The sequence below is a fragment of the Clytia hemisphaerica genome, unplaced genomic scaffold, assembly GCF_902728285.1.
Source record: "Clytia hemisphaerica strain Z4C2 unplaced genomic scaffold, Clytia hemisphaerica genome assembly, whole genome shotgun sequence".
NCBI classification, from domain to species: domain Eukaryota; kingdom Metazoa; phylum Cnidaria; class Hydrozoa; order Leptothecata; family Clytiidae; genus Clytia; species Clytia hemisphaerica.
Window position 1 is genome coordinate 78,813 of NW_027104529.1, and position 24,700 is coordinate 103,512.

General features: G+C 35.0%; 4 protein-coding genes across 4 annotated transcripts in view; 2 read left to right on the forward strand and 2 right to left on the reverse strand.

The window, feature by feature from the left end:
- LOC136822190 (zinc transporter ZIP4-like) overlaps nucleotides 1-246 on the reverse strand; it is a 16,509-nt gene extending 16,263 nt beyond the window's left edge. Inside the window, exon 1 of the mRNA XM_067078432.1 lies at nucleotides 236-246. Within this exon, the coding sequence (XP_066934533.1) occupies nucleotides 236-246 (11 nt within the window). The remainder of the gene's footprint in view (nucleotides 1-235) is intronic.
- A 1,885-nt stretch (nucleotides 247-2,131) lies between these two features.
- On the forward strand, nucleotides 2,132-3,598 carry LOC136822191 (uncharacterized). Its single transcript, XM_067078433.1, has one exon. It carries the CDS (start codon nucleotides 2,132-2,134, stop codon nucleotides 3,596-3,598), a length of 1,467 nt encoding a protein of 488 aa, XP_066934534.1.
- Nucleotides 3,599-4,072: 474 nt separating this feature from the next.
- Nucleotides 4,073-13,046, forward strand: LOC136822164 (transmembrane protein 185B-like). The gene is made up of 8 exons (XM_067078405.1): nucleotides 4,073-4,172; nucleotides 9,080-9,148; nucleotides 9,934-10,110; nucleotides 10,515-10,716; nucleotides 11,066-11,149; nucleotides 11,524-11,700; nucleotides 12,111-12,237; nucleotides 12,481-13,046. The coding sequence occupies exons 2-8, from the start codon at nucleotides 9,093-9,095 to the stop codon at nucleotides 12,708-12,710; spliced, it is 1,053 nt and encodes a 350-aa protein (XP_066934506.1). The 5' UTR covers nucleotides 4,073-4,172; nucleotides 9,080-9,092; the 3' UTR covers nucleotides 12,711-13,046.
- Nucleotides 13,047-15,460: 2,414 nt separating this feature from the next.
- LOC136822239 (guanine nucleotide-binding protein G(i) subunit alpha-like) lies at nucleotides 15,461-24,178 on the reverse strand. The gene is made up of 8 exons (XM_067078483.1): nucleotides 24,018-24,178; nucleotides 19,291-19,333; nucleotides 18,950-19,091; nucleotides 18,292-18,449; nucleotides 17,941-18,069; nucleotides 17,509-17,638; nucleotides 17,044-17,197; nucleotides 15,461-16,748 (listed from the first exon to the last, which is right to left on the reverse strand). Exons 1-8 carry the CDS (start codon nucleotides 24,133-24,135, stop codon nucleotides 16,558-16,560), a joined length of 1,065 nt encoding a protein of 354 aa, XP_066934584.1. The 5' UTR covers nucleotides 24,136-24,178; the 3' UTR covers nucleotides 15,461-16,557.
- Nucleotides 24,179-24,700: the final 522 nt, after the last annotated feature.

The following is a 24,700-nucleotide window of genomic DNA, read 5'->3' on the forward strand; positions in this document are numbered from 1 at the left end:
GTTTGTCACATGGGATTTTATCGCTGCATTGTCTACCATTTTGGAGCACAGGTCTTAAAAAATGCTGGGGAATCCCCACTTTAACTTTTATTCGCCCTCCGTTCCAAAACAAAGAAAAAAAGAACATTTATTTATGAACATCAATACAGAGAGACGAGTTGAATCAAGAGGCACAAAATCAACTACCAATGCCGACAAATCAATACATGAGACCACAGTTCCCACAGTTACCAACCTTCCCAGCATTCCCAACCTTCACAGGGGTAGTAAACACTCAAGGCAACAGCCAAAGACAGTTTTAAACGAAAAGAAAAAGCGAGGAAAAAGAAACAAAAAACATTACAAAAATTTTAAATTCTACTATAATAATATCAGAGGCATGACATCAAAACTAGAACAACTAACTGAAATAATACAAGATAACGTAAAACCAACGATGTTCTGCATAGTTGAAACCCACCTACAACAAGACGAGGCAGTCAAGGAGATCGAGGAAAAATTTCCGGAGTACAAGATTCTGAGAAACGACAGAACTAAAGCAGATACAGGAGGAGGGATACTGATAGCAGTAAGAAAGGAGATCGGAAAGAATATGATAGAGGTAGATAGACAAGCGGACAAGCGGACGAAGAAGAAACATTATGGGTAAAAATTGACAACAAACAAACGAAAATCCGAATAGGAGTGATCTACGCCCCCCAAGAATCAAGAACAGACTTAGAACAACTTAAAAATATGTATAACAGAATACAACAACAAGTTAAAGTAGCAAAGCGGCAAGGTGAAGAACTCCTTATATTAGGAGATTTCAACGCAAAAATATACGAGCAAGTCACAAAAGGTGGCAAATTACTTAAAGAACTAGTCAAGGATAACGAGATATACATTGTGAACGATGATGCAGAGGGGAAATGGACTAGAATTCAAGGTGATGAAAAATCGACCATTGACTACGTAATGACGAACAACTATCGAAAAGGAGGTGTCAAGATGACGATAGACGAAACTAAAGCACTAACCCCGTATTACATCAAAGACAAGGAGGCAAAGTACACCGATCATTGTGCAATGATTGGCACCGTCAACTGGAAAACAACAGCATCGGTAGAGAAAAAGAAAAAATATATATCAAACATAACAGTGAAAACGAAAGCAGCGTACAAGATCGTAACAAATATTGAAAAACTCACATCGATAGCGACAGAAAAGTCACTACCACTTAACGACAGATACGAGAAATGGGAAGATGAGATCATCAAAATGAGTAAAAAATGCTTCACAAAGTGCAAAGTGAACAAATACACCAAAACCAGCCCAAAAAGAAGAAAACTGATGAAAAAAAGGAGGGACCTAATAAAGATAGAGAAAGGTAACGAAACTAACGAAAACAGCATAGAGAAAACAAGAATCAAGCTGCTAAACCAGCACATAGAAAGTGAAACGAAAGAAGAAAGAATGAAAACGACACGTAAAAAAGTAGAGCAAATCGAGAAAGCGGGAGGAGTCAACAGTCCAGACTTCTGGAAGATCATTAAGCCAACAAAAGATAAGACACAGAAGAAAACGTCAATGATAGATGAACGAGGAGAGGTGAAGGAAGATCAAGAGGAGATTAAGAATGTATACAAGCAATGGTACCAGAATCTACTGATGGCATCACCGGCAACGACAGAGGAGGAAAGGAGATCGGAGGAGAGAGTCAATGAATGTTTTGAGATGATAAAGAGGGAAGCAACTAAATGCGAGATAAGAGAAATATCCAGGGAAGAACTGGATAAGGTTATAAGAAACCTCAGCACGAAAAAGGCTGAGGATTTCAGTGAAAAAAAAATGAGTTTATAAAGTACGGAGGAGAGAAATTAAAAACGAGTCTCCTCAAGTTATTGAATGAAATTTTATTGAAAGCTGAAATTCCAGATAGATGGAAACATATGATTATAAAGTCAATTTATAAAAATAAAGGCAAAAGAAATGAAATGAAAAATCAACGGGGATCTTTCTAACGAGCATAGTGAGCAAGATCTTTGAGAGAATCCTTCTCAATAGAAACAAAACGACGATTGAAGAGAATATGTCTCCTTTCCAGTGTGGTGGAAGGAGCGGCAGGGGAATTTGTGACCATCTCTTTACGATGCGAGCACTAATTGATGACGCGAAATATTACAACAAAAATCTTTACTTGTTCTATGGTGATTTGGAGAAATGTTTTGACAAACTCTGGCTTCGCGATTGTATAGTGGAAGCGTGGAAGGCAGGAGTACCTGCTAACGAGGCGATGATCATTTTCGAAATGAACAAAGAAGCGAAAATAGTGGTAGACACGCCACACGGGAGAACAGCAGAGATAACAACCAAGGAGATTGTACGTCAGGGAACAATTTGGGGGCCAACATTATGTGCAGTATCCACAGAGAAAGTGAACAAAGTCGGCGAAAAAGTGAGTACCTTATATTCAAATTTAAATGTAGAGTCACTCACCTATGTAGATGATATTTGTGGAGCAGGAGGCAGAGAAACCGTCTCCAAAACCATTGATAACTGTGCGAGGATGGAGGAAAAGAAGAGAATGACCTTTAATGAAACTAAAAGTAACTATCAAATTTTAGAATTTGGCGAAAAAAGAGATCGAGTAGAAATTAAGAAAAGGGTTAAAAAAGGCCCTATTATCAAAACCGATAAATATAAGTACCTAGGAGATTACGTCAACAACAAAGGTACATATAAAGATACGATCCAAAACAAGGAGAAAAAGATATACGGAATTACGAAGGCAATTATAAAAGATGCAGATTGTACTGGAGAAAGTTACGGAAAAGTAGTTAACAAGCTATACTTAACGAAGGCACTTCCATACGTGACGTCGAACATGGAAACTTGGAGTGCGATTTCAAAAAGTGAAATGGCAAGCATTGAAAAAATGCAAAAAGATATGCTATTGAGAATATACGGAATGCCAAAAACAACACCGTACGAACCATTCCTAAGTGAATTAGGCATTTGGCCTATAAGACACTACATAAATTACAAAAAACTTCTACTGTTACACAACCTAATCAATTCTCCAGATGAAAGGGTAGCAGCAAAGATTCTAAAGGCCCAAATGGAGAATCAAATACGAAATTGTTGGTACAGTGAACTGAAAGAACGATGTGACCAGTACGAAATCGACACAACGAGCGTGAAAGATATATCAAAAAACGAGTGGAAAAAAAGAATACGAAAAGCCATCACGAAAAGTATTGAAAACGAAGAATGGACGAAACGAACAAAATCCAGAAACAGTAAGGGGTTCGAAAGAAAGAAGTACTTAGACGAAACTGACAAAGCCACAATGAGAAACATATTAAGTATGAAAGTAAATATGATAGAGGTCAAGATGAATTACAAAGGAAAGTACAGAGATATAAAATGCCCGATATGCAAGACAGAGGACGACACCACGGAACATTCATTTGAATGTAATGACTTAAAGGACAAAGTAGGAGAGGAATCAACATCAGTATCGAAAGAAGACATAACGAGCGAAAATGTGGTCAAATTAAAAATGCTAGAAAAATATATTAAAAAAGCTTTGAAAATTAGAGAAATTTATCTTTAGATTTTAAAATAACTACGGCAAATTTTGATTTTTTAATTCTCTTCAAGCCAACTTCGAATTTTTGGTGGATTATCCTTACAACTTTTAGACACGATCTTCGCTAATTAGTATACATCTACTTTTTCATCTATCTAGATCTGCGTCACTCAACTACCCAGTTTTAAGCTTCGACTTACAATTAGTAAGCTATTTTTCTCACGACAAAGTTTCATTTGAATAGAAATATTATATATATATTTTTGATATAAACGTAAACGATAGACGCTACTGTGAAGGGTTCTGAACACGGCCGTTAGGCGCGGCCAGTGCGAGGGGCCAGTCACAGAAGCGTGAACTCGCAAACGAACAGTTTTTTGTTTTTATAAATAGAAAATTTGTAGTTTGCCCACGGACGTGGAGTGGTTCAATTTCAATAAATAAATAAAAATAAATAAATAAATATTTGCAGGTAAAAAAAAATTAGTCGGGTTCAACTAGATAATCAATTAGCACTCAGTTCCTACTACCGTTAAAAGATAAAAAGTGTTGCCTTTCGGATAGAGCCGACTACTAATAAAAAAGCCAAGATTTTAAGGTAAGTAAATCTTTTTCTCTTTTCATTTTCTTTCAATTTTGTCTTTTTTTTATCTCTACACAATTACTTTTCATTTTTGATACTAAACATTGCATTTCAATTGAAGATTCATCATTTATTTGGAACACCTGCTCTAAGAGTAACCATTTTTTCCATGTATTATATGCTGCTAAATGGTTCGGTGAAAATAAGAAGCCACTAAAAATCCTGCCCTAGCGGCAAGAAGTGTGCTACGCGCACCCGTATAGTAGAGAGATTATGTATCAGAGATATTCTACGGCTACAGTTGCGGGGCTGCCCATGCAGGTCGTCACCAAAGGCGACATCTCATTGTCTACTTTGCTCTGCTGTACGGGAAAAAAACACCAAAACACTGTGTCTGTGTAAACAAAGTCGACATAATGCCGTACGTCAAATATCTCGCCATTTTCCTCGCCACTTTAACCGTAGCCGTAGAGAATTCCAGATACATAATCTCGTTAGTATGTGCGTGTGTGTCGTTGGATAGGGTCCTTTTATAAGAATTGTAATCATAACAGTTGCCTCATCCTTGAGTTAGGGTGGTCAGAGGAAATTTTAAACTTACTTGCAGAATACCAAACCAAGTTTAATGGAAAGCCATAACCATCAGAAGAAAAATGAGGGGTCAATTACCTTCCAATTCTTTAAAGTTCCAAAGATATTACATTTTGAAGTTCAATTTTTCAAGAATTTTCGTGCACGCATCGCCAGCCATTTTGTACCTTCATAACGGCACCAAAAGCGAAAGTGTTTTATGAAAAATTCCGCGCGAGAGGTTTGGTGCGAGTTTTATTTTCCGTAGATATAGCTGAAACGGGGGTAATTACACCATAATCTTTCCCTTAGCGCTTGCCACCGGAAACAGCTTGATTCTTACTTTTTTCACATTTGGAAAGAAAAAACATTGTTCTTTCTAAAAAATTCACGTTCGATAAAAAAAATTGATTTTTTCAATGAAAAAAACGCATTTTAAGTACATAATTTGACTTCCTGAAAAATATACGTTGCTCCAACCAACGAACGTGGTACGTCTCAAAAGCTGAACTATTGCGGGGAACGATGCAAAAAATTCCAGGTCGATAGCTGTTTCGGGTGGCTAGCGCTTTGGATTTTAGAACCCCCGGATAAAAAATTTTGCCGTGCCGCGAACAAGAAGTTTGAATAAACTCACCCGCGAGTACTCATTTTCAAATTTTGAAGGAACATGAAGACATGATGTGCTGATTTTTTCTGCAAAAGAAAGCTGAATAAATTCTCTACACTTTGGAAAAAATACTTATGTTAAAAGAGGTTTCCTTCCTTGAGATATGTAAGCTTGAATATTTTTTTTCGAAAATCTATGTTTTGTTACTGCCGCACGCGTAAGGCCCGACCTCCCTACTTGAGTGAGGTCGTCTGTATACCCCTTATATATTACACTTTATAAATTCACTCAATTTACAGTTACGGTAATTTTTCAGCGGCTCAGTAGCCTATTGGTTAACAACAAGTCAGGTTTCAAATCACCGGTTGCATTACCGTGAGTGGTCCTAAATCCGACAGCCCTGCCTAAATCGGATGGGGTCTTTCAAAGATACAAACTAAAAAAAAACAAGCCTTTCAGTTACATCAAAATGCCTCGAAAATGTCAATATGAAAATTGCGTACTCAGAGAAGGTTTGTCTCGCTCATTATAAAAAGGCTGAGACAAACTTTCAATAATTGGATTGTAACATAGAGTTAAGTCTCTTTTGTTAAGTCACCAGGGGGTAAATAAAACAGACCTTGATACATTTATCGTTCGTTTCAACTTGACGATTCATTTAAAACTCAGCCTCCTAAATATTTGGGATAGGTAAAATATGTACAAAGAAATTCATACTTTCCAACCCGGCAAATCTTTAAAAAAAAAGCGAACAATAAAATATAATTACCCTTTCCAAATAAACCTCTTCGGTGGCGAGCGTAGTCTACTCTGACGTAATTGTAAAATTTATGTGATGGGAGTTTGACATAGTAATGTAATGTTGTTTGGGGAATTATGAAGTTCTCTGGAATTTCGATTGCATTTATTCAGGTTGATTTTTTATGACTTCTAATGGTACTTTTTCTAACGAGTTTTATTACTCTGTTCTCACACTTATGTCTTTTTTTTTTCGCGTCCTTTTCCGTGATTACTTTTATTTATATTTTTAAAGACAGGTAAGAAGGCATATTGATGTAACTGCCTTTCGCTGTGACACAACGAAGATACCAAAGTGTCAATTAAACTGAGAGATTTGATATATACATTGAACCAATTGAACCAAATAGAAATAACAATAATTGCTTCTTATACAAAACATAACTTTTTATTGCAATATGTACAACAGCAGTAACAGCATCATAAAAAGTAACTATTTTTTTACAATTCACACTTTTTAAATTACATTAAATTGGCATCTTGACATTATAGGCATATGTTAGATGTTTTGTTTCGAGAGCTCTTGCAATAGTTTATCGTTCAACTTGGAGAGGGAATGTTTGTAAACATAGAATTTTTTTCATAACAGTTATTTGGGGGGTCGGAATTAGGCAGGGCTGTCGGATTTAGGACCACTCACGGTACTTTGGTGGTTCGAATCGAGTTTGGGACAGTCAGTCGTTCAGTTAGGGCAGGATTTAGCCGCGCCTGTGAAAACAGGGTAGACAACATATATGCTATTGGTAAATTGCTTAATGTTTTTGCAACATTTCAAAATTTGTCTGCCCGGCACAGAAATATGTTGCATCCATTAAATAAGCAAATGTCTCTGGAAATGGAGGAAAACATAGTTGAACGCTAAACTTTTGTATATTCATCAGAAAAGGGTGAAAAGTTTTCTCAAGCGAAGAGTGCACTAGCTTAATACGATAGTGACATGGATCATCAGTGGATGTTAGTCAATTATCATTATCCCTTTATTTTCATTTCTGGAATTTTACAAAAAGGAAAAATACAAAAGATGTATCTTTTACTGCCTTATTCCCATAATTACTAAATTTTAAAGATCTTCTATGTGGTGTTTTTTGACAAACTTCAAAAAACTGATTTACAAAAGCATCAGGATTGAATGCATGATGTCACCTTAGCCTGGGTATCCAGACTCAAAAGTGTTATCAAGGTAGTCCTAGTGTCAGAGTTCGATCCCGATGGGTGTCCAATTTTTCAATTCTTCAATTTTTTTTTTTTTAATTCTCTTTCTATTATAATGAAGGTCAATCAAACAAGTAACTAGCATATATTACCTCAGCTCTCTGTCTAAGGTTTAGATAAGCTATGATAGCATCACTTAAAATAAGAACTTTTTTTTTCTTCAATCTTTCTTTTGCAACAAGTGATTATATTCAAGGCTGAGATATAGAAGAACGGGTATATGCGTTTGCGCCTGTGTTTGCTGACTGACAGTTTCAGTTTCACTTTCAGTTTCACTTTCAGTTTCACTTTCAGTTTCACTTTCAGTTTCACTTTCAGTTTCACTTTCAGCCAGCGAGTGAGCGAGCTAGCGATTCTTTGTAAGAGAATCATCAAATAACTTCTTTCATAATCATTGAGCTTCTCGTTTTATACTTTAAAGGCAGAATAATAATTGATTTCCAGGTCAAAATGTTTGGCACTTGATCAAATCGTTTCCTTATCTTTCTTGCGTGGTCGTTATTTGAACTTCAGTATTAAATGCTTATAAAAACGGTTGTTATAAGAGTATTAAACTCCTCACTAGGAGGGAACAGATCATAGATTCGAATTGAACGCGTAATTACTAATAGCAATTAACATTACATAGTGCGTGGATATCTCTTCACTCTAATGAAAATGTGATACAAAATTAAAGTGATGAGAGAATTGCAAAAAAAATCAAGAATTGAAAAAATTTGACATCCATTGGAATCAAACTCCAAGCCCCATGCTTATGAGACAGACAATCTAACTGCTTGAGCTAACCTCTTTGAAATTAGTAAGATAAAGCGTGAACTGATAAGAAAGAGAAAGGAAAGAAAAAATTGAGAAGAAAATTAATTCCCGCTTTGATGTTATTATCGAAACAAAAGGATCAGTCATGCCAAAATTCCTTTTCAAACGTCAGCAATCTACTTTTTATAAATATAAAAACTAGACTGTAAGGAAGATTCTAAAAAAAAATAGCTGTTTTCCTAGACGACTACATTTATCTCAACAAAATACAAAGTTTCTAAAATTTTAGAGTCTGGTGCAACTAAAAAAGTATATGGTACAGTTTGAATGACACAGTCTGCGAGTGAACCCTTGTTGACTTAATCTCAAAACTTTGGAAACCCAGGCAGACACACATAATTACTTACCATAAAACTCTTTTACAAACTCAAAAGCCTTTCAAAGCTACTTTAATTTACATCCAAACGTCAGTCACATTCAAAAGGCTCCTTTCTATCAGCCATTTTGTTTAGTAATGAACCTGTGTTTTCATTTTCATTTGTTTATATTTTAAATTAACTTATCCATTTAATTGCATCATAGTCATTATAGAAATCCCTGGTCTGGAAGGCTTTCTTTCTACTGTTCACAGTTAGAGTTTATACCTAAAAGGATTTGTTTTGCTAGTTTTATCATGTGACTAGAAGATATACCAATCTCAAGAGTCAAAAATAGCGCAAAAAAAGTAACGTGATCAAAAAATATGCAAATTGCAAATTGCCTTTTATTTACAACAAAAGAAATTTTGAGCAATAAAGCCAAAACAGTACAATACCAGGCCAGGGTTTTATATAATGACTACAGTCTATCAAAAAAGCTTTTAAGTGAACCCTGGGCCAGGCTAGGCTAGGCATTATCCATTTTATACTTAAAAGTTAATTGAATGGTAGCAATTAACAATAATCTCTATGTTATTGCTTGTTTCTTTTTTTCATAGTCAATAAGAAGATATGTGCTGCATTCTTTCAATGAATTTGAAAGGATTCTTTCATGATTTTAACCCCAGGTAAATAGTATGATTCCTTCACTACTTATGATTGTTTAATGATGTTATTATGAATTGTTGGTAATAATTTTTGGGAAAACTGTAAGAATTCTCTAAATTCTGTAATACAATGGTAAAAACTGGTTAAAACCAGAACAAACATATATCTAATGCATATTAAAATACTTATTATTGTAAGAAAAATGTGTTTTTTTATAAAAAAAAGTATATTTTTTTCAAACCAAGAAAAGTAATTCCCTAAAACTTTTCAACCACAATGATTATATGATTAGCTCTATTAAAATTTATATAAATGGACAATTGCCCTAAGACAATTTCCCCCAGGCCCCCTAGACAATGTCATTACTTTTGCCCCCGTCCCCTCTCAAATATCTTTAAATCATTTCTTAATATTTTTGCCGTCAAAGCCTTATGTTCTTATTTAGTTTGCTTTTATAATAAAAACGTGTTTCATACAGCATTTTCAAGTCTAACAATAAGACAGTTAAAAAGGCTAACTCTAACGATCAAGGATTGTTTCGAAGGTAATTTTCTGGGAATTTTTTTTTTTGGGGGTTGGGCAACTGCCTGAGGGTTAGTTGTATGGGGGCAATTGCCTGAGGGGTATTTGTCCGGGGCAATTGTCATGGAAGTAATTGTCCAGGGGGGGGGTAGGGGCAATTATCCGAGGGCGATTGTCACAGGGCAACTGTCCTATCACCACATAAATTATTGACAATAGTTGCAATTTTCTCCGTAATTTCTATTTTTTTTAACTTTATCATTTTTTTGTTGCCTCTTTGTAGTAAATGTGTTGTGTACTTTGCATTACTGATCTTCTCGATATTACTTGGCTTGCGTCTTGATGAAGTTGTGACATGGAATTTCTTTATTGTGTTCATCCCACTATGGCTTTGGAAATTGTTGGTGTTTTCTGGCGTCACTGTGGGAGCAATTGTATGGGTCAAACATCCTGAATACAGGTAGGATTATTTGTATTTTTTTTATCTCGATCATTATAAACCTTGAATCTGGCTTCCTGTTATATCCTAGTCTTTATTGAAAAATGCGCCAATATTTAGAGGGTAATTTACAAAAGAACTCCTCTGAGAGTCATGATTCAGAGGTCCAGGTACATTCTGTGGTACAGCAGTAAGTCATTTGCTGTTCCAATAACTTTCTAGCATCTGAATAAAAATCCTTTTTTAGATTTTCAATCTGAATCTAGGTTTTTCTTATCAAGCCACGTCCCCGTATTAAAATCTTTACTCGTCAAACTATACTGATTAGTGAGTTTGATGCTCCCTATGGACATGTATAATTTTATCTGAAAGATGTCTATGTTTTTGAAGACTTTTTTGTATCTGTTTCATATATTATACCTTAGAAGAGAGACCAATGTAGAGTTACAAGCCATGATGATAGCATCATGTTTCCATCTTCTGTTGATGTTATTCGAAGTTTTGATGTGCATGAATCTTCAATACAACATCGCATCATACCGTGTGGTGTTTATTCCAATGTATTTCATGTCTTTTATGGCCATCGTTGGTTGTGTTTGGGGATATCGCCATGAAAGACAACTTGAAGTAAGTCAGCTTATTGTATTATCACTGTTCGTAAATGCAATGACGATGTCGTCAGTAACAATTTAGATCATTCTGGAATTTCGGAAATTGAAAAAATTATTTTCGCAAGTATTTGTTTAATTTAAAGATATCAACTAAAAGTGTGTTTATCTTTGCAGCTTTTCGATACCTTTAAAATCCACGAAAACTATTCATATTTTGGCAATTATTTTAAGTTTCTTGATACCTTGTTTAGCATACAAACTTTTTCATTGAATTATATCTTTCGAGATCTCTGCATATTTCTCAAATCCAAGAAAGCCAAAATTATTTATCATTTGTGACTAGATCCATTCTACTTTTTTTTCAGTTGGAAACGTTTTTTTCGATCAATGTTTTGCAATTTATATGTTTATCATTAAAATGGGACAGTGTCATCAGTTGGAGTTGGGTGGTAAGACATTTCTTTTCGTCCTAAGAGGAATACTAAACTGAACTCTCATCCATGCACTGCAAAAGACACAATCCAATTAGGATTTATGCAGAATTGGAAACCCCCTTCCATCAAAACCGGTGATCACCATCGTTAATTCCCACTGCTAAAAATTCTACTCGGCTCACTGATGAAGAGCTAGAGTTATAAAACTCAATATGAAGTTCAAGACCTCTGTAAAGGTTATAAAACTCTACCGAGTAAATGTCTCAATTTAAAAGATAATCTCTGAGATTGCAAGTAGGAGTTTTTGTCATATTTTGACCCTAAATTGACCATAAACACAATTATTTGGAGACCTTATTATGTAGCTTCTCTTCACTTTGATTTTTCAGGTAGTGTTTGTACCATTGTGGATCATTTTGACGTTGTTATCAGTCTGCGTCTTATATTACATCATCTGGGCTTTACTCTTCATGAGATCACCAGAGATTACCAACACACAGCGCAATGGTCACTTGGTCAACTCATTCATGTCTTGTTTTATTGTTATCCCTCTCCTCACATTCATGGTGAGTGGCAAAAGCGTCGTTTTATGATCTTGGGAAAACATTAATGATGGATAAACGAGCGGATCTTAATAATTAGCCCTAACTACCTTCTCTGTTCATGATTTTCCACAATTCCATTTTTTTCGAATACAGTAGTTATTAACCCTATTGACCCTTAACTCGGTAACTCTTAACACCCGGTATAAGATAACGCCGCAAAATGGTCTGAAATATACAATTTGTTGCCAGAAATAGAGTTTTCTACTGTTGGAAGCCTAAGTCGCAGGTTTGATAAGTTTAACTGTATTTTTTACCTTGTTTGGCGTAAAATTAATAGGCCTGTTTGAAATCCTCAAATAGTGCATGAATACATAGCAATAAGACCGATTTTTTCTAATGTACGTACTGTAATTCCAAATTGTTGATTTTAGATCATGTTGGTTCGACAATTGGACGGATATTCGGTGAATGCACATTACACGACCACATTCATCCCTCTTCAAATCTCTTTGGTCAGCCTCATTGTCACTTCTTTCTATCAAAAAGGCGGCAACCAATGTAAGTGTTCACTCACCTACATCAGTCTAGACTTCCTTTGCTTTATACTTGACATTAGTTTAAAACGACATATCATAAAAACCAGCATAAACTAATATGTTCGTGCCTTTCTCAATGAATCTAAACGTTGCTATTTATTCTTTTCGCAGGGTATTGTAATTTGACTTTAAACCCCAAACTCGACACGAGTTAAATGTCTCACTAGCTGAAGTCTAAACTAAACTATTATGATCTTTTCTACAGGGTGGTTTGGAATGCGAAAAGACTTTTGTGAGTTTCTACTGGACGCTATACCGTTCTTACGAGAATACGGAAACATTTCGTACAAATTTTCGGATACTGTTGTAGCGGACGCTAATGAGAGTGATGGGAGTAGTTCTTCTATTGAACTTTCGAACACGCAAGACTCGTCGAAAATACGTGAAGCGAATAAACCAGTAGCTTCTGTACTGGTGCTTGATATCCCTGATTGATGTTTTCATGCAATGCGTTCAGGAAAACAAATGGAAGGAAGTTGGTGGAAATGCGTTCATAGGTTTACCGCAAATAATCGGTTTTGCATACGCATCACGATAACCCCACAGGGTTTTTTAGCTGTGTTTTCACACACATATACAGAGTCAAAACAATGATACGGAAAGTATATAAACTTGCTTTGAGGTATTGGTTGAGAGGCACTGTAGATATAAAGCCGAGAAACAATTCGTAAATTCACAATCCATTGACGTGAATTTATTAATTATTTTATTTATCGACAATGTACGGCTTTAAAAAATCTTCTCTGAAGTTAAAAAAACGGAAAGCCAAAATCGAGTCTGTTTTCTTTTATACTTATCATTTATTTTTACTTGCTTCTTATACTGTAGCTGTAGATCACTACACAGTCGTGATGAATCATGGGAGTATACCACAGATTTTGATTTACCGCCGCCGCCGCCGGTATTGTGCTATTTCCGCTATAGATTTCTAGTCATAGATAACCTGCCGCCGCCGGTAATATACGATCACCGGCGGAAACCCGCAGACTACCGCAATATTATTTTATTCTCAAAGAAATTTCTAAATTCAAAACCCGCCGCCGCCGCCGGTAATAGAGATCACCGGCGGAAACCCGCAGACTACCACAATAGGATTCTATTCTCAAAGAAAGTTCTAGATTCAAAACCCGCCGCCACCGCCGGTAATAGAGATCACCGGCGGAAACCCGCAGACTACCCGCAATAGGAATTCTATTCTCAAAGAAAGTTCTAGATTCAAACCCGCCGCCGCCGCCGGTAATAGACGATCACCGGCGGAAACCCGCAGACTACCGCAATATGATTCTATTCTCAAAGAAAGTTCTAAATTCAAAACCTGCCGCCGCCTATGTCATAAATGAACGTAAAAAGGTTTGAGCGATTATTTTTGACCAAACTAAATATTTCAATAAAAAAATGAAATTTGCCGGCGGATTTCCGCAAATTACCGCGAAACCCGGCGGCGGCGGCGGTAAATTATTCTGATGAAAAGTGACATTTTCCGGCGGGTTTCCGCAAATTACCGCGAAACCCGGCGGCGGCGGCGGTAAATTATTCTAATGAAAAAGGGATTTCCGGGGGTTCCGCAAAAACCGCGAACCCGGCACGGCGGCGGTAATTATTCTAATGAAAAATGTTGATTACCGGCGGGTTGCCGCAAAACACCGCGAAACCCGGTGGCGGCGGTAAATTATTCTAATGAAAAATGTTGATTACCGGCGGGTTGCCGCAAAACACCGCGAAACCCGGCTGCGGCGGCGGCGGTAAATTATTCTAATGAAAATTGCTATCAATTTTAGACAAGTTCTGACGAATGAGAAATACCGCCGGGTTTCCGCCGGGCTACGCGGTAAATAGATTGATATCTGTGCCTAAATGAATCATGGACAGTCAGGATCAATCACATCTCTTGCTTGTAACAAATTTGCGTCTGACAAACAGCAACTATTTTTGAGAAGTGGCACCCGAATAGACCTTTTCATAAACTACGTCACGAACATCACTTGTCTCGTATTCAAACAATTACCATGGTGACTATGGCCCTTGTGACATTTAATGATTTTTTATGAATAGGAAGCAGTTTTAATAAAATCTGCTGGGAGTTAATCACCATGGCAATAATTTCAAAACGAGGCAAGTGATGTTCGTAACGTAATTTATGAAAAGGTCTATTAGACCCGGCAAAAGGCGTGTAAAAAAATTGACGGTTGAATTCGGTTTTTTTCTAATTTCTCCGGAGCAGCCGGCTGAGTATTTTTTTCTAGAGGCACAGGAAATATAAGTAAATAGGAAATGTGAATGGAAGAAATTTTGGGCGGGAATACACTCTTCTCGAGATGTATAAATTTATTGTTGTCCTCGTTTTCAAACAGATTTCATTGCTATAAAATTACATATTCACAATGATAATTGTGTTGTTTACACCTCATGAGACATTTTGAATTTCAAGTACTTTTGTTTTAAAGTTAATGTTTGCCTTTTGGGAATTTAAATTTGTTTAAATGTATAATTTCATAGCAACGAAATCTGTTTGAAAACGAGGACAGCAATAAATTTCAAGAAGAGAGATGCCTTGGAGTTTTTACAAGATACTTCACTAATTGGTCATTTAAAGTGATAGAGAGTCATCTTTAGAAAAAGTAATTTTGCCTACAGGTTACGGGAAAAACTGGTAAAATACTGTCGAAAGTAAATTTATATGTTTCTTAGTGTTTCGTTTTGACCACATCACTGCGAGTGAATATGATCAAGGGTGTAAGGAAGAAAAAAGCTAGGAATACACGTTTTTTTTTAAGAAACTCTTTTGCCAAGCAGCCTCTATAATTCTTAAGAAATCGGCCTTTTGAGCTTTAAATGTTTCTTACATATTTCTAAACTTTTTGACATAATCAGCCTATTTTTCCTGAAAAAAAGAAGAAGATTTGTTTTGATTGGAAGTTTCTTATAAAAACGAATTAAATAATGTTAATTTTTCATTCTCAGCCTCAGCATGTTTCTTAGATGTTTCTTAGTTTTTGGGCATTCTGGGCCTCATGTTTCTTAAAAAAAAACGTGTAATCTAGCTCTTAAATACTACATCGAAGCAAGTTACGACAATGCTGATTTAAAAGCAGTGTTACCACCAATTATTTTTGAGTGTTGTGGATCCAGAAAACTAAACAAAGATTTGAACATAAAAACGACGATGAAGTTCGAGTTAGCACTGGTTAGCATGAAATACCTTGTTTTTTATAATATGACTTTCTTTAAACTACAAATTTACATTTACATATTTTTAAATTGGCTTCCTATATAGCTAAGGAAGCTCGGCATATGGTAAATTCTTTTTAATAAACGAAAAAAACATCTATCGCATCTGTTCAAACTCATGAAAACCGATTCGTCTGGCTTCTCTATATTTTTCTATAACATCATTTCAATGAAGAATTTTTTTTGATAAAAACAGGGCGTGTAAAAGATGCGTTTTTTTTTCATTAAGTTCTAGTAGACTTTTACATCTTGAAAACAAAAACAACAAATTAAAATGCTCAAATTGCCGTAGTATTTGTTTTTCTCTATTAAATTCAATTATCATCATAAATATAATAGTACCAGGTGTATTCTTCATATATAACATAAGAAATTAAAAAAAGGACAAAAATGACACCCCGTAAAATATTCCCCTTCAGATTCCTTGAAACAGTTCTACATCCCTGAATCTAAGGACGTCATCATAAAGGGGAACATTCCGCTAATTCGTATATCGCAAATTGCTAAAAATAACACTAATTTTCTCCTATCTTACTTTTTTTTGGTCTATCCTCAAAATTAATAAGAGAAAAAAACGTGAATGGTGAATTTTATAATTAGTTGAAATAATCTTTTAAAAACGTTCCAAGTCATGGACGGTCCACCACCCCATGGCTTGTCACGTCAAGTAATTAAAAATGTTTTTCTCACATCTGATTTTCGATGAATATTAACTGCAGTTATATATATACTTTTTCATTCGATTCTTGGTTCCTTTGTCTAAGGTGATATTTAGTGCCAACATTCTGATACTAAAACTCTCCGCGTATCGCTCCACGACGAGAAAAAGAAGCCAACTCATAGGTAATAAATTAGTAGAGAGAGGTAAAGAGAAGGTAGAATGCAGCGAGTGCAGTATATAGGATCATATCTTCGGCAGTTGAAGTTCTTCCTACATTTCTGGTGATGCTACCGTGACGAGTTGGGCTGGCATGAAGTTGGCAATATTTTCTCTCTTATTCACATGTTTTCAAATTGATTCAGATGGACTTTACAGCATTTAATAGTAACTACACTAAAACAAACCACAATCTTTGAGGTTGTTCTTAATTATGACATCCGTTACAGCATCAAAGACGAACTGAATGTTATTTGTATCTGTGGCACACGTAAAATGCGTGTAAATTTCCTTTTCACCTTTTCGGCTGTTCAAATTTTCAAACTGTAATTGGATGTAAGAACCGGCCTCATCGTAAGTATTTGCACCTGAAAAGAAATACAGCGAGAATAATATAATTAAGATGTTATGTGTAATCTACAAACTTAAAGACACGTATGCTCCAGAATAGCTGTCAAAGAGACATAATGTACAATTTTATTGAAATTAAAGAATAATGTCAATATATAGCTCAAATTCGATATGGCGCTCGTTATTAATGTTGTTACTTCCTTGTTACAAAGAAACATATTGACAACCCCCCCCCCCCCCAAGACTAAAAACATTAAGCCATAAAGGTCCCAAAAAGTAAGAAACAGGACTGAGACGTAATTTGTGACATACCCATGTATTCTGGGAAACAGGTGGTGAGTGGAGATTTTTTGATTTTCTCAGCAAACAAATCTTTTTTGTTTAAGAAGAGAATGATGGAAGTGTCCATGAACCATTTATTGTTACAGATGGAGTCGAACAATTTCATGCTCTCGTGCATTCGATTCTAAAAAGAAAGAAACGGGAAAATAAATCATAAAGAAAAGTTCGCGAAGCTTCGAAAACACAGAAATGATAATAATATATTGAGACGTGTGAAAATCGGACTAGTTTTTTATAATGACTCATCAGATTGATATGTTTTTAGAGAGCTGAAGAGGAAAAATTCAAAGAAAAAAGCTTATCTCATCTTTTTTCTCACGCAATAGAAACTAAACATTTTTCTGTATATTTTGTAATGTCTTTTCACTTTAGGCATAACATATTTACATACAGCTAGTAATTTTTGATAAATTTAAATAATAATTGCAGTTATACCGTTTCTTCGTCTTCTGCTAGGACCAAATCGTAAGCACTCAAAGCCACACAAAAGATGATAGCGGTGACTCCCTCAAAACAATGGATCCACTTCTTACGTTCCGATCTCTGACCTCCGACATCGAACATTCTGAAATAGGAGAAGATTTAGACGGTTTAAAGTTCTTCTGTTTAAAAGGTACTAAAGGGGAATTGTTGAAAGATAATAATATTGGACACACCGGGAACTTTGTAATTCAGTAGTATAGGAGGAAGGCCCAGTAATACGAAAGAAGGAACTGTAAATATTTCTCCCAGAGAGGTAATAAAATCGACGAACCGTTTTAATAACGTCCTACGCACGCAGTAATCGTTTTAGAACATGCTCACAGTGGGCGTTCTTCAAACCAAAAAAATATAATAAGCGTCGGAGTGAGGAGAATTAGGTCTTACTTGAAATGTAGATCTTTGAAGACGAAATGAGTTTCGACGATTCCTGTAGTTTTGACACGAGTTCGTAATACATCTTGTTGTGTAGGTACGTACTCTGGTGCTCCGATTCTGTCTAAAGCCGCTAGGTAGCTGAAAAAAAGATGGTAAAATGATCAAAGTTGAAACCATTTTTCCCACTACATTCTCCGTGCAGAGTAAAAGAGTTGAACTATATCTATAAAATGACTTGATTGAAAATTGCATTATATTTCTTCTGAACGCATCATAAAAGTCATAAGCATATCTAGACTAGAATCTTGGAACAACTTAAATATTTAGCCTGTGTATTGGAATGGATGTGTTGACACTTACTATCCTGCGGAATCGTTTAATTGATATTCACGAGCTCGTTGGAAACATTGTTGCACTCCTTCATCGGCCCATAGCCGTTTCATGATGGAAATAAGTTCCGGCGTAAAAGAGCCATCCTCGACACTACCAGCGAGTGAAAAGAGCTGCCTGGCATCTTCCTATAAAAGTATAAAAGGCTTGTTCAGAAAAATATATGTAATATAATATGTAATATATTTGCAACTAACCGTTTTCTAACAAGATGATGATTATGATAGTTTTACTCTCAATAAGCATTGATACGCAAACCATTTAATAGAAAAACCACTTATAGCAGGGAAATGCTAATGAGATTTACAAATTGGAAAAAATTTGTGTGCAGACAATCAACTCCCTTATTGTATCGAATGATTCGCTAATGTGATAAGCTGAGCTGTCTATTTCTATGGAAGATAGGAAGTATCTAATTTGGTGAAAATCCTTTAGAGGAGTTTGTAACTAAGAGGACACATGTTTATCATTTCACGCTGTGAATGACATGCACACATTATAAAAACTAATTAAATCAACCCACTAGGATGTAATTAAGTTGGTTATTAAAAGCTATGTACTTCAGATTAAGTGCGGTATATGATAAGGAAAACTGAATCACAATAAAAATAGAATTAAATGAGCCTACTTGACGGTCTGGTACACTGAATTCGATGTTTAGGGTTCCCAAAGCGCGAATGATGGCTAACATAGATTGTATAGTGTTGCTGTAGACCACAGGTTTATACTGTACGCATTCGTCTTCTGAATAGCCACTCTCATGAATAATTCTATAACACAAATGATGGAAATAGTGTAATATACGTGTAGTGCATTTATTATGACCAGTCCTTTATTATATTGGGTACATCATCACATTCAAACTAAGTTTTTTTATTTTGGATAACAAAATCTGTTCTTCCTTGAAAAATTGAGTAGGTCGGCATATTGGGAAAGAAAAACAGGGAGAAAACATAAAAAAATACATACTTCATTTGTTTCACTATAGTACTTTTACCAGACTCACCAGCCCCTGAAAAAGAAAACAAAGGAATTCTTTATCAAATTAATTTAACATAGAATCTGTTTTCCCGTAAATTATTAAGTAAGGTAGATAACAGAAAATAGAAATTAAAACTAGTGTTAAAAAGTGTTGCCTTGGCTACAAAGCATTAAAATTCGAAATCAAAACATTTCTTTTTTGCTTGAAATCATTTTCATTATTTGGGATATCCATGTTGATGATAAAAAAACTTTATATTAAGATCCAAAATAAACTCATGCTTTATTTTTGAGTTTCATTTTTTTTTATTCACGAAGAAAAATCTTCTTTCTTGCGTTACAAGTAGAAACAAAACATGAAAAACCATCTGGCAGAAGAATTCTTTCTAAAGAGAGTGAGCTTAAAGAAAGAGAAGAATTTTCTCATCCTAATTTAATTTTGATAATTAGCTACCCCTTAGCAACTGAATCAATACTTGTAGAAATCTAAGAAGTGGTATAACTGCCTAAAGGTTTTTTCGTATCACAGAACAAGTTTATAAGAAGGTATCATATAGAACCAATGAAATGCTGTATAAAATGAAAATCTTGAAAAACTATTCTCTTTGTGAATCGTTTCAATACAGCAGTGATTTGAAAATCTCCCATACAGAATAATACCCAACATACAGTTTCAAATGAATTTATCCAAGTATACCATTAATTCAAATTCAAAAATTCCTTTATTATCCAAAGAAATTGTCTTTTAAAGAGCCATTTCAGGCCATTCTCAACAAATATTTGGCTGATTTGTGAAAGTTTTGCAATTTTTTGGGACCACAAAAGATAAGACATTAAATTTTGGTCCAAACATAGCAAGTAAGTCTGAAATTCCACATGACCGAAGTTAAGTAGCATCATTCACTCTTTTTTTATAAGCAAAAGGGAAAATCAGGTCGAGGCTCAATATGTTTAGCAAAATCTCACTTTCAGCCTCAATTTATGCTTATTTATATGCTTAGATTTCCATTTTTGATTTTCTTTGGGTTCATGAAAATTTCGAATTTTTTAAGGCAGAAAATTTTTTAAGGCAGAAAATTAATTTGGCTCAAAGAATGAAAGTTTTTTATAGTAATCGGACACAGAAGGCAAAAATCTTTGGTCTAAGAAAGCTCAAACATCTTTAAAAGTAACCCTAAAAAGGTCAGTGTTTTAGAAAAGCTGCACAAATTTTTTTGCATTTCAGCTTGGAGGTATGCTTAGCATTATGCATATTTTTTGCCATATTTGAGCTTAAGTATGCTTATAAACGTTATGCTTATAAAAAAAGAGTGTACCAGATTTACTTTTTATAAAACTTTTCAGTTTTTGGAAACTTTGGAATGGTGTCAAGAATATGAAAATCTGATTGGTTTAGTTTTTAAGCGTTATCTTCAAGAAATGCACTTGGCTCTTTCATGATGATGGATCTCCACAGCATAGAGTTGTCTGTTATTAAGAAAATTCATTGTTTCACTATATTTTCATTAATATTATAAGAAAATAATAGCCAACAAGTCAAGTCATTACTTGACCCAGGGTAATATTCCTTTGTATACTTATAAGCATATCCAGGCTTAATTTACTCTGCCAAATTAAACTGCTCTCTTTCTCAGGTCACTGTTTATGTGCGAAAAACGAAATCGTATCTAAAATCCTACCTTAATGTCCTGCAGGCCCTAGGCACGTGAGAAAACACACATTTCTTGATATTTTGAAACAGGAAAAAGGGCTAGAGATCGAGGAACTGGGTACTTCAATGGCTGATCACGAGCTGTGGAGGGATATGCTGGGCCTCTGTATATAGAATTTCAAAGCATTCAATCTCCAAAAATTACAATAATATGATGTGCAATTTATACCATGGCATAAGCATATTTAAGGCTCAAAAATAAATTTTACAAAGCATAAGGCACACAAAAACTTATTGTATGCTTATAAAGTGTAATGCCCTAACTAATTTGTTAGTTCTTTAAATTTTCTAAAAAAGGGATTGTCCCCAGCAATTTTTTTGTAGATTTATTCTTGGGGCAACATAATCAAGCAGATAACTCCTATAGAGAAGTTCTGGGGATGTTCCAAAACAGTTTTTCCTATTTACAATATGTTTTTGTAACAGTAACTACACTAATGCACTGTTTGATGGTTATAATCATGGGAACTAAGGGAACTATCTTAGTCAATTTTAACTTCTGCCTCATTCTGAAATAATAACAGTTTAAAATAATAAAAATAAATAGCATGCACCTTAACACTTTTTTAGCCAATCAGAAAGGTGTTTTTTATTGAATATGACTTCTTTTTCGAAATTGTAAACATCTAGGGGGCCATAATACAATAAATAAATGTTTGAGACAATCTTGAAAATGCCGCGCAAACCATTCAACAAGAGAGTTTAAATGTTTGAAGACTCATGTTTTATGGTTTGCTCCAAGCTTAAAATTCTGGAAAATCTTATGTGACAATTCCATTTTTCAAAATTAGAAAATCAGTATAATATGTTTTCATTTAATGAAATCTGACCATTTTGAGGGAGAATCAGGAAGATCTTTGTTCTTAATTGCCAAATTTGAGAAATCCTTACTCAATTTACCCAACCAAAATCAAAATTCAATAACAGGTATAGCTTAAAATGAGTTGTACAATCACTCAACCCAAAATTAGAGTTAGTTGGTAACAAGCACCAACAGTATGAGCCAGTACCATGCAAAAAAAAAACCGCAGAAAAGTGCCCTTTTTGGTCTCTAGCGGACGCTGCCCTGCCTTTCTAGAATTTGGCCTGAACTGGAAACATAAAGTTGATAAATTTTAGCAAATTTGAAAACATTAAAAACCACACCAAAGATAAATTTTATACAAACAAAAAAACTTTTACATAATCTTAGCGACCAATTGAGGAGCCATCCAAACACAAATATGCCACGAAAATAGGTTGATTGGACATTTAATTTGAGAATCCCCAACCTCCTTCCATAATAATGTCACTGTGGCAATAAAACTTAATCTTAAAATTTCATCATTGTTTCGTCAGCCATCTTCATTTTGTTTCACATACTACTTCCTAAGTTTATATATATTTTCAAAACAGCAAAGCAATAAAAAACAAACATTGAAAGAAAAGATATTTCTGGTGAAAATTTCTTCGCCATAAGTAAATTTCTGCAACCTACACCCATCCCCAAGACATTCTCTGCACGTGATAAGTTTTTTGGCTCCCCAAAAAGATCAAAATCAAGTGCAAAGAAATTGAACACTACCGTAACTTGGTCTAATGTCGACATCCCTCTTTTAATCTCGACACCCTTCTTTAGAGATAGGAATAGTGGAAAGGTCGGAATCACTTATTGAAACTATATTCCTTTGCTTAGCGACCAGAGAGGAAAAAATCTTTTGTCTATCAGTGATTCTGACCTTAATATTATTCCTGTCTCTTAAACTGGGAGTCGAAATTAGAAGAGGGATGTCGACATTAGACCAACTTACGGTATCAGGTTATCCTGACGCTAAGATAATGTATTTATATTGTCTTTGTTGCTAATTGTTGGGTACAAAATGGTATCACTTCCTACTAAAGCCTATGGAAAAGGTCTTTTACAGCTTCTATTGCTCAAATTGGGCGGTTCAAAGTTATAGTCTGTTACCCCCCTGTGGACGACATGGATTTTCCGTAACAATTTACTTTTGAAAAACTTCAGGATTTTTGTAACATTAAGATTTTTTATAGGAAAATCTTGGATTTTCCGATATACTTGCCATAAAAATAGAGCAAATTTTATGGATTTTCCAATATATACTTGGCAAGAATATAGAGCAAATTTTATGGATTTTCCGATATATATGATTAAATATTAAGGAAAAATCCTGGATTTTCTGAAACCTTTTTCAAATTTCTTAGGATTTCCAAGTGAAAAAAAAATCCAAAAAACCCTGTCGTCCACAGGGGGGGGGGTAATGGTTTTTTTCTGGAACTGTCCATTCTCTGTCTGAGTTCTTGTTTTAAAACATAGATATTTTAGGCAGATTTCTTAGCGTTAGAGCCTCTGACCCACCCCAGCCCACCCAGCCCTTTGCACATTTTATGTGACATGAGTGACCCTTTATTATTTTAGCTCATTTTGATGACATTGTCTGGAAAATTGTTTAAAATATTGTTGTGTCCAAGGTCCATTTATGTTGTTGACTTTCCATGTCAACTGCTCTAACTTGGGACTATCTGACAAAACATGGGATGGCAATTTGGCCACCATTTCACCGAGCCTCCAAAGTCATTTGATTTGAGTAAATGAACAGCGTATTAAAAAATACACAATTTCTCTTTCGCACCGAGTAGCTTTTAAATCGCAATATGAAAAATCCGTAGTGGAACACACGGAGTGTCTGTGCACTGTAAGAGGAATGAAGAAGTATGATTGATAAACGTGGTGGAGTTATATATCAAAACAAATTTGTTGTCAAAGAGATATAAAAGTAAATGAAAATACAGGCCAGATATCAACCAGTCCCATGTTTCAACCAATCGTCCCAAGTTAGAGCAGTTGACGGTATCTACATACGATTTAACTTGTCTTCATCAAAACTTAAAAAAATAAACCAATCACAATAAATCCATGTTTTAAAAACAGAGCATTCAGTAGCACAATTCAATGTGTAAAATGGATAACCAAAAAAATTCCAAAATAAGCATTAATTCAACTCACCAAGTAGTAACAGTTTCACCTCTCTGGCTGATCTTTCACCATCAGCTTTTAGGTTTTTATCTATCATTTTACTCCTCTCTACGGCTTCCTTATCAACTTGACTTATCGTACACCCCATTTTTTTGTATTTTATAGTTCTGAAATATATAAAAAAATACAAAAATTACTGATTGCTATTGAAAACCATTAACAAGGGTGCATTTTCACGTTAAAATTAGAAACTTGTTCGAAAAATATTCTTCCTTTCATTATATTTCAAGATGTCTCGAAAAAGGAAGAAACTCTTGAAAAAGTGAAAGCTAAAACTTCTACCCATCATAGTACAAGAGCCTGGGATAAAGATTATAAGTTTTCTACACAAGCCAGCAAAACATTTCCAAGAAAATACAGAAAGAAATATGGTGGTTTTATAATCCTAAAAGTAGGTTGCCACTTTTTCAAAATTTCTTGAATTCAAAAACTTGATAACAACAATCGGCAATAAAAATGGCCTCCAAACAGCTCCACCTTTGATATTCGAAAGAGACGTCTCAAAGTAGCACCGTAAGCCAATCAGATCGCTCGATTGATATTGTTTGACATGAGAAGGAACTTTTGAATTGGCGCCCGTGAGAACAGGCTAAAGAAACAAAATTTTAATAAGACTGGAACTGCCTGAGGAAAAAGGCGAGAATATCAATTTT

Coding starts and splice junctions, on each gene's coding strand:
- LOC136822164 (XM_067078405.1), top strand. CDS start 9,093: ATGTGCTGCATTCTTTCAATGAATTTGAAAGGATTCTTTCATGATTTT. Junction 11,150..11,523: donor TCATCAGTTGGAGTTGGGTG/GTAAGACATTTC, acceptor TTGATTTTTCAG/GTAGTGTTTGTACCATTGTG. Junction 11,701..12,110: donor TCCCTCTCCTCACATTCATG/GTGAGTGGCAAA, acceptor TGTTGATTTTAG/ATCATGTTGGTTCGACAATT.
- LOC136822191 (XM_067078433.1), top strand. CDS start 2,132: ATGCGAGCACTAATTGATGACGCGAAATATTACAACAAAAATCTTTAC.
- LOC136822239 (XM_067078483.1), bottom strand. CDS start 24,135: ATGGGGTGTACGATAAGTCAAGTTGATAAGGAAGCCGTAGAGAGGAGT. Junction 18,450..18,949: donor TCAGTGTACCAGACCGTCAA/GTAGGCTCATTT, acceptor ATACTTTTATAG/GAAGATGCCAGGCAGCTCTT. Junction 16,749..17,043: donor CTGTTTCCCAGAATACATGG/GTATGTCACAAA, acceptor ATTTCTTTTCAG/GTGCAAATACTTACGATGAG.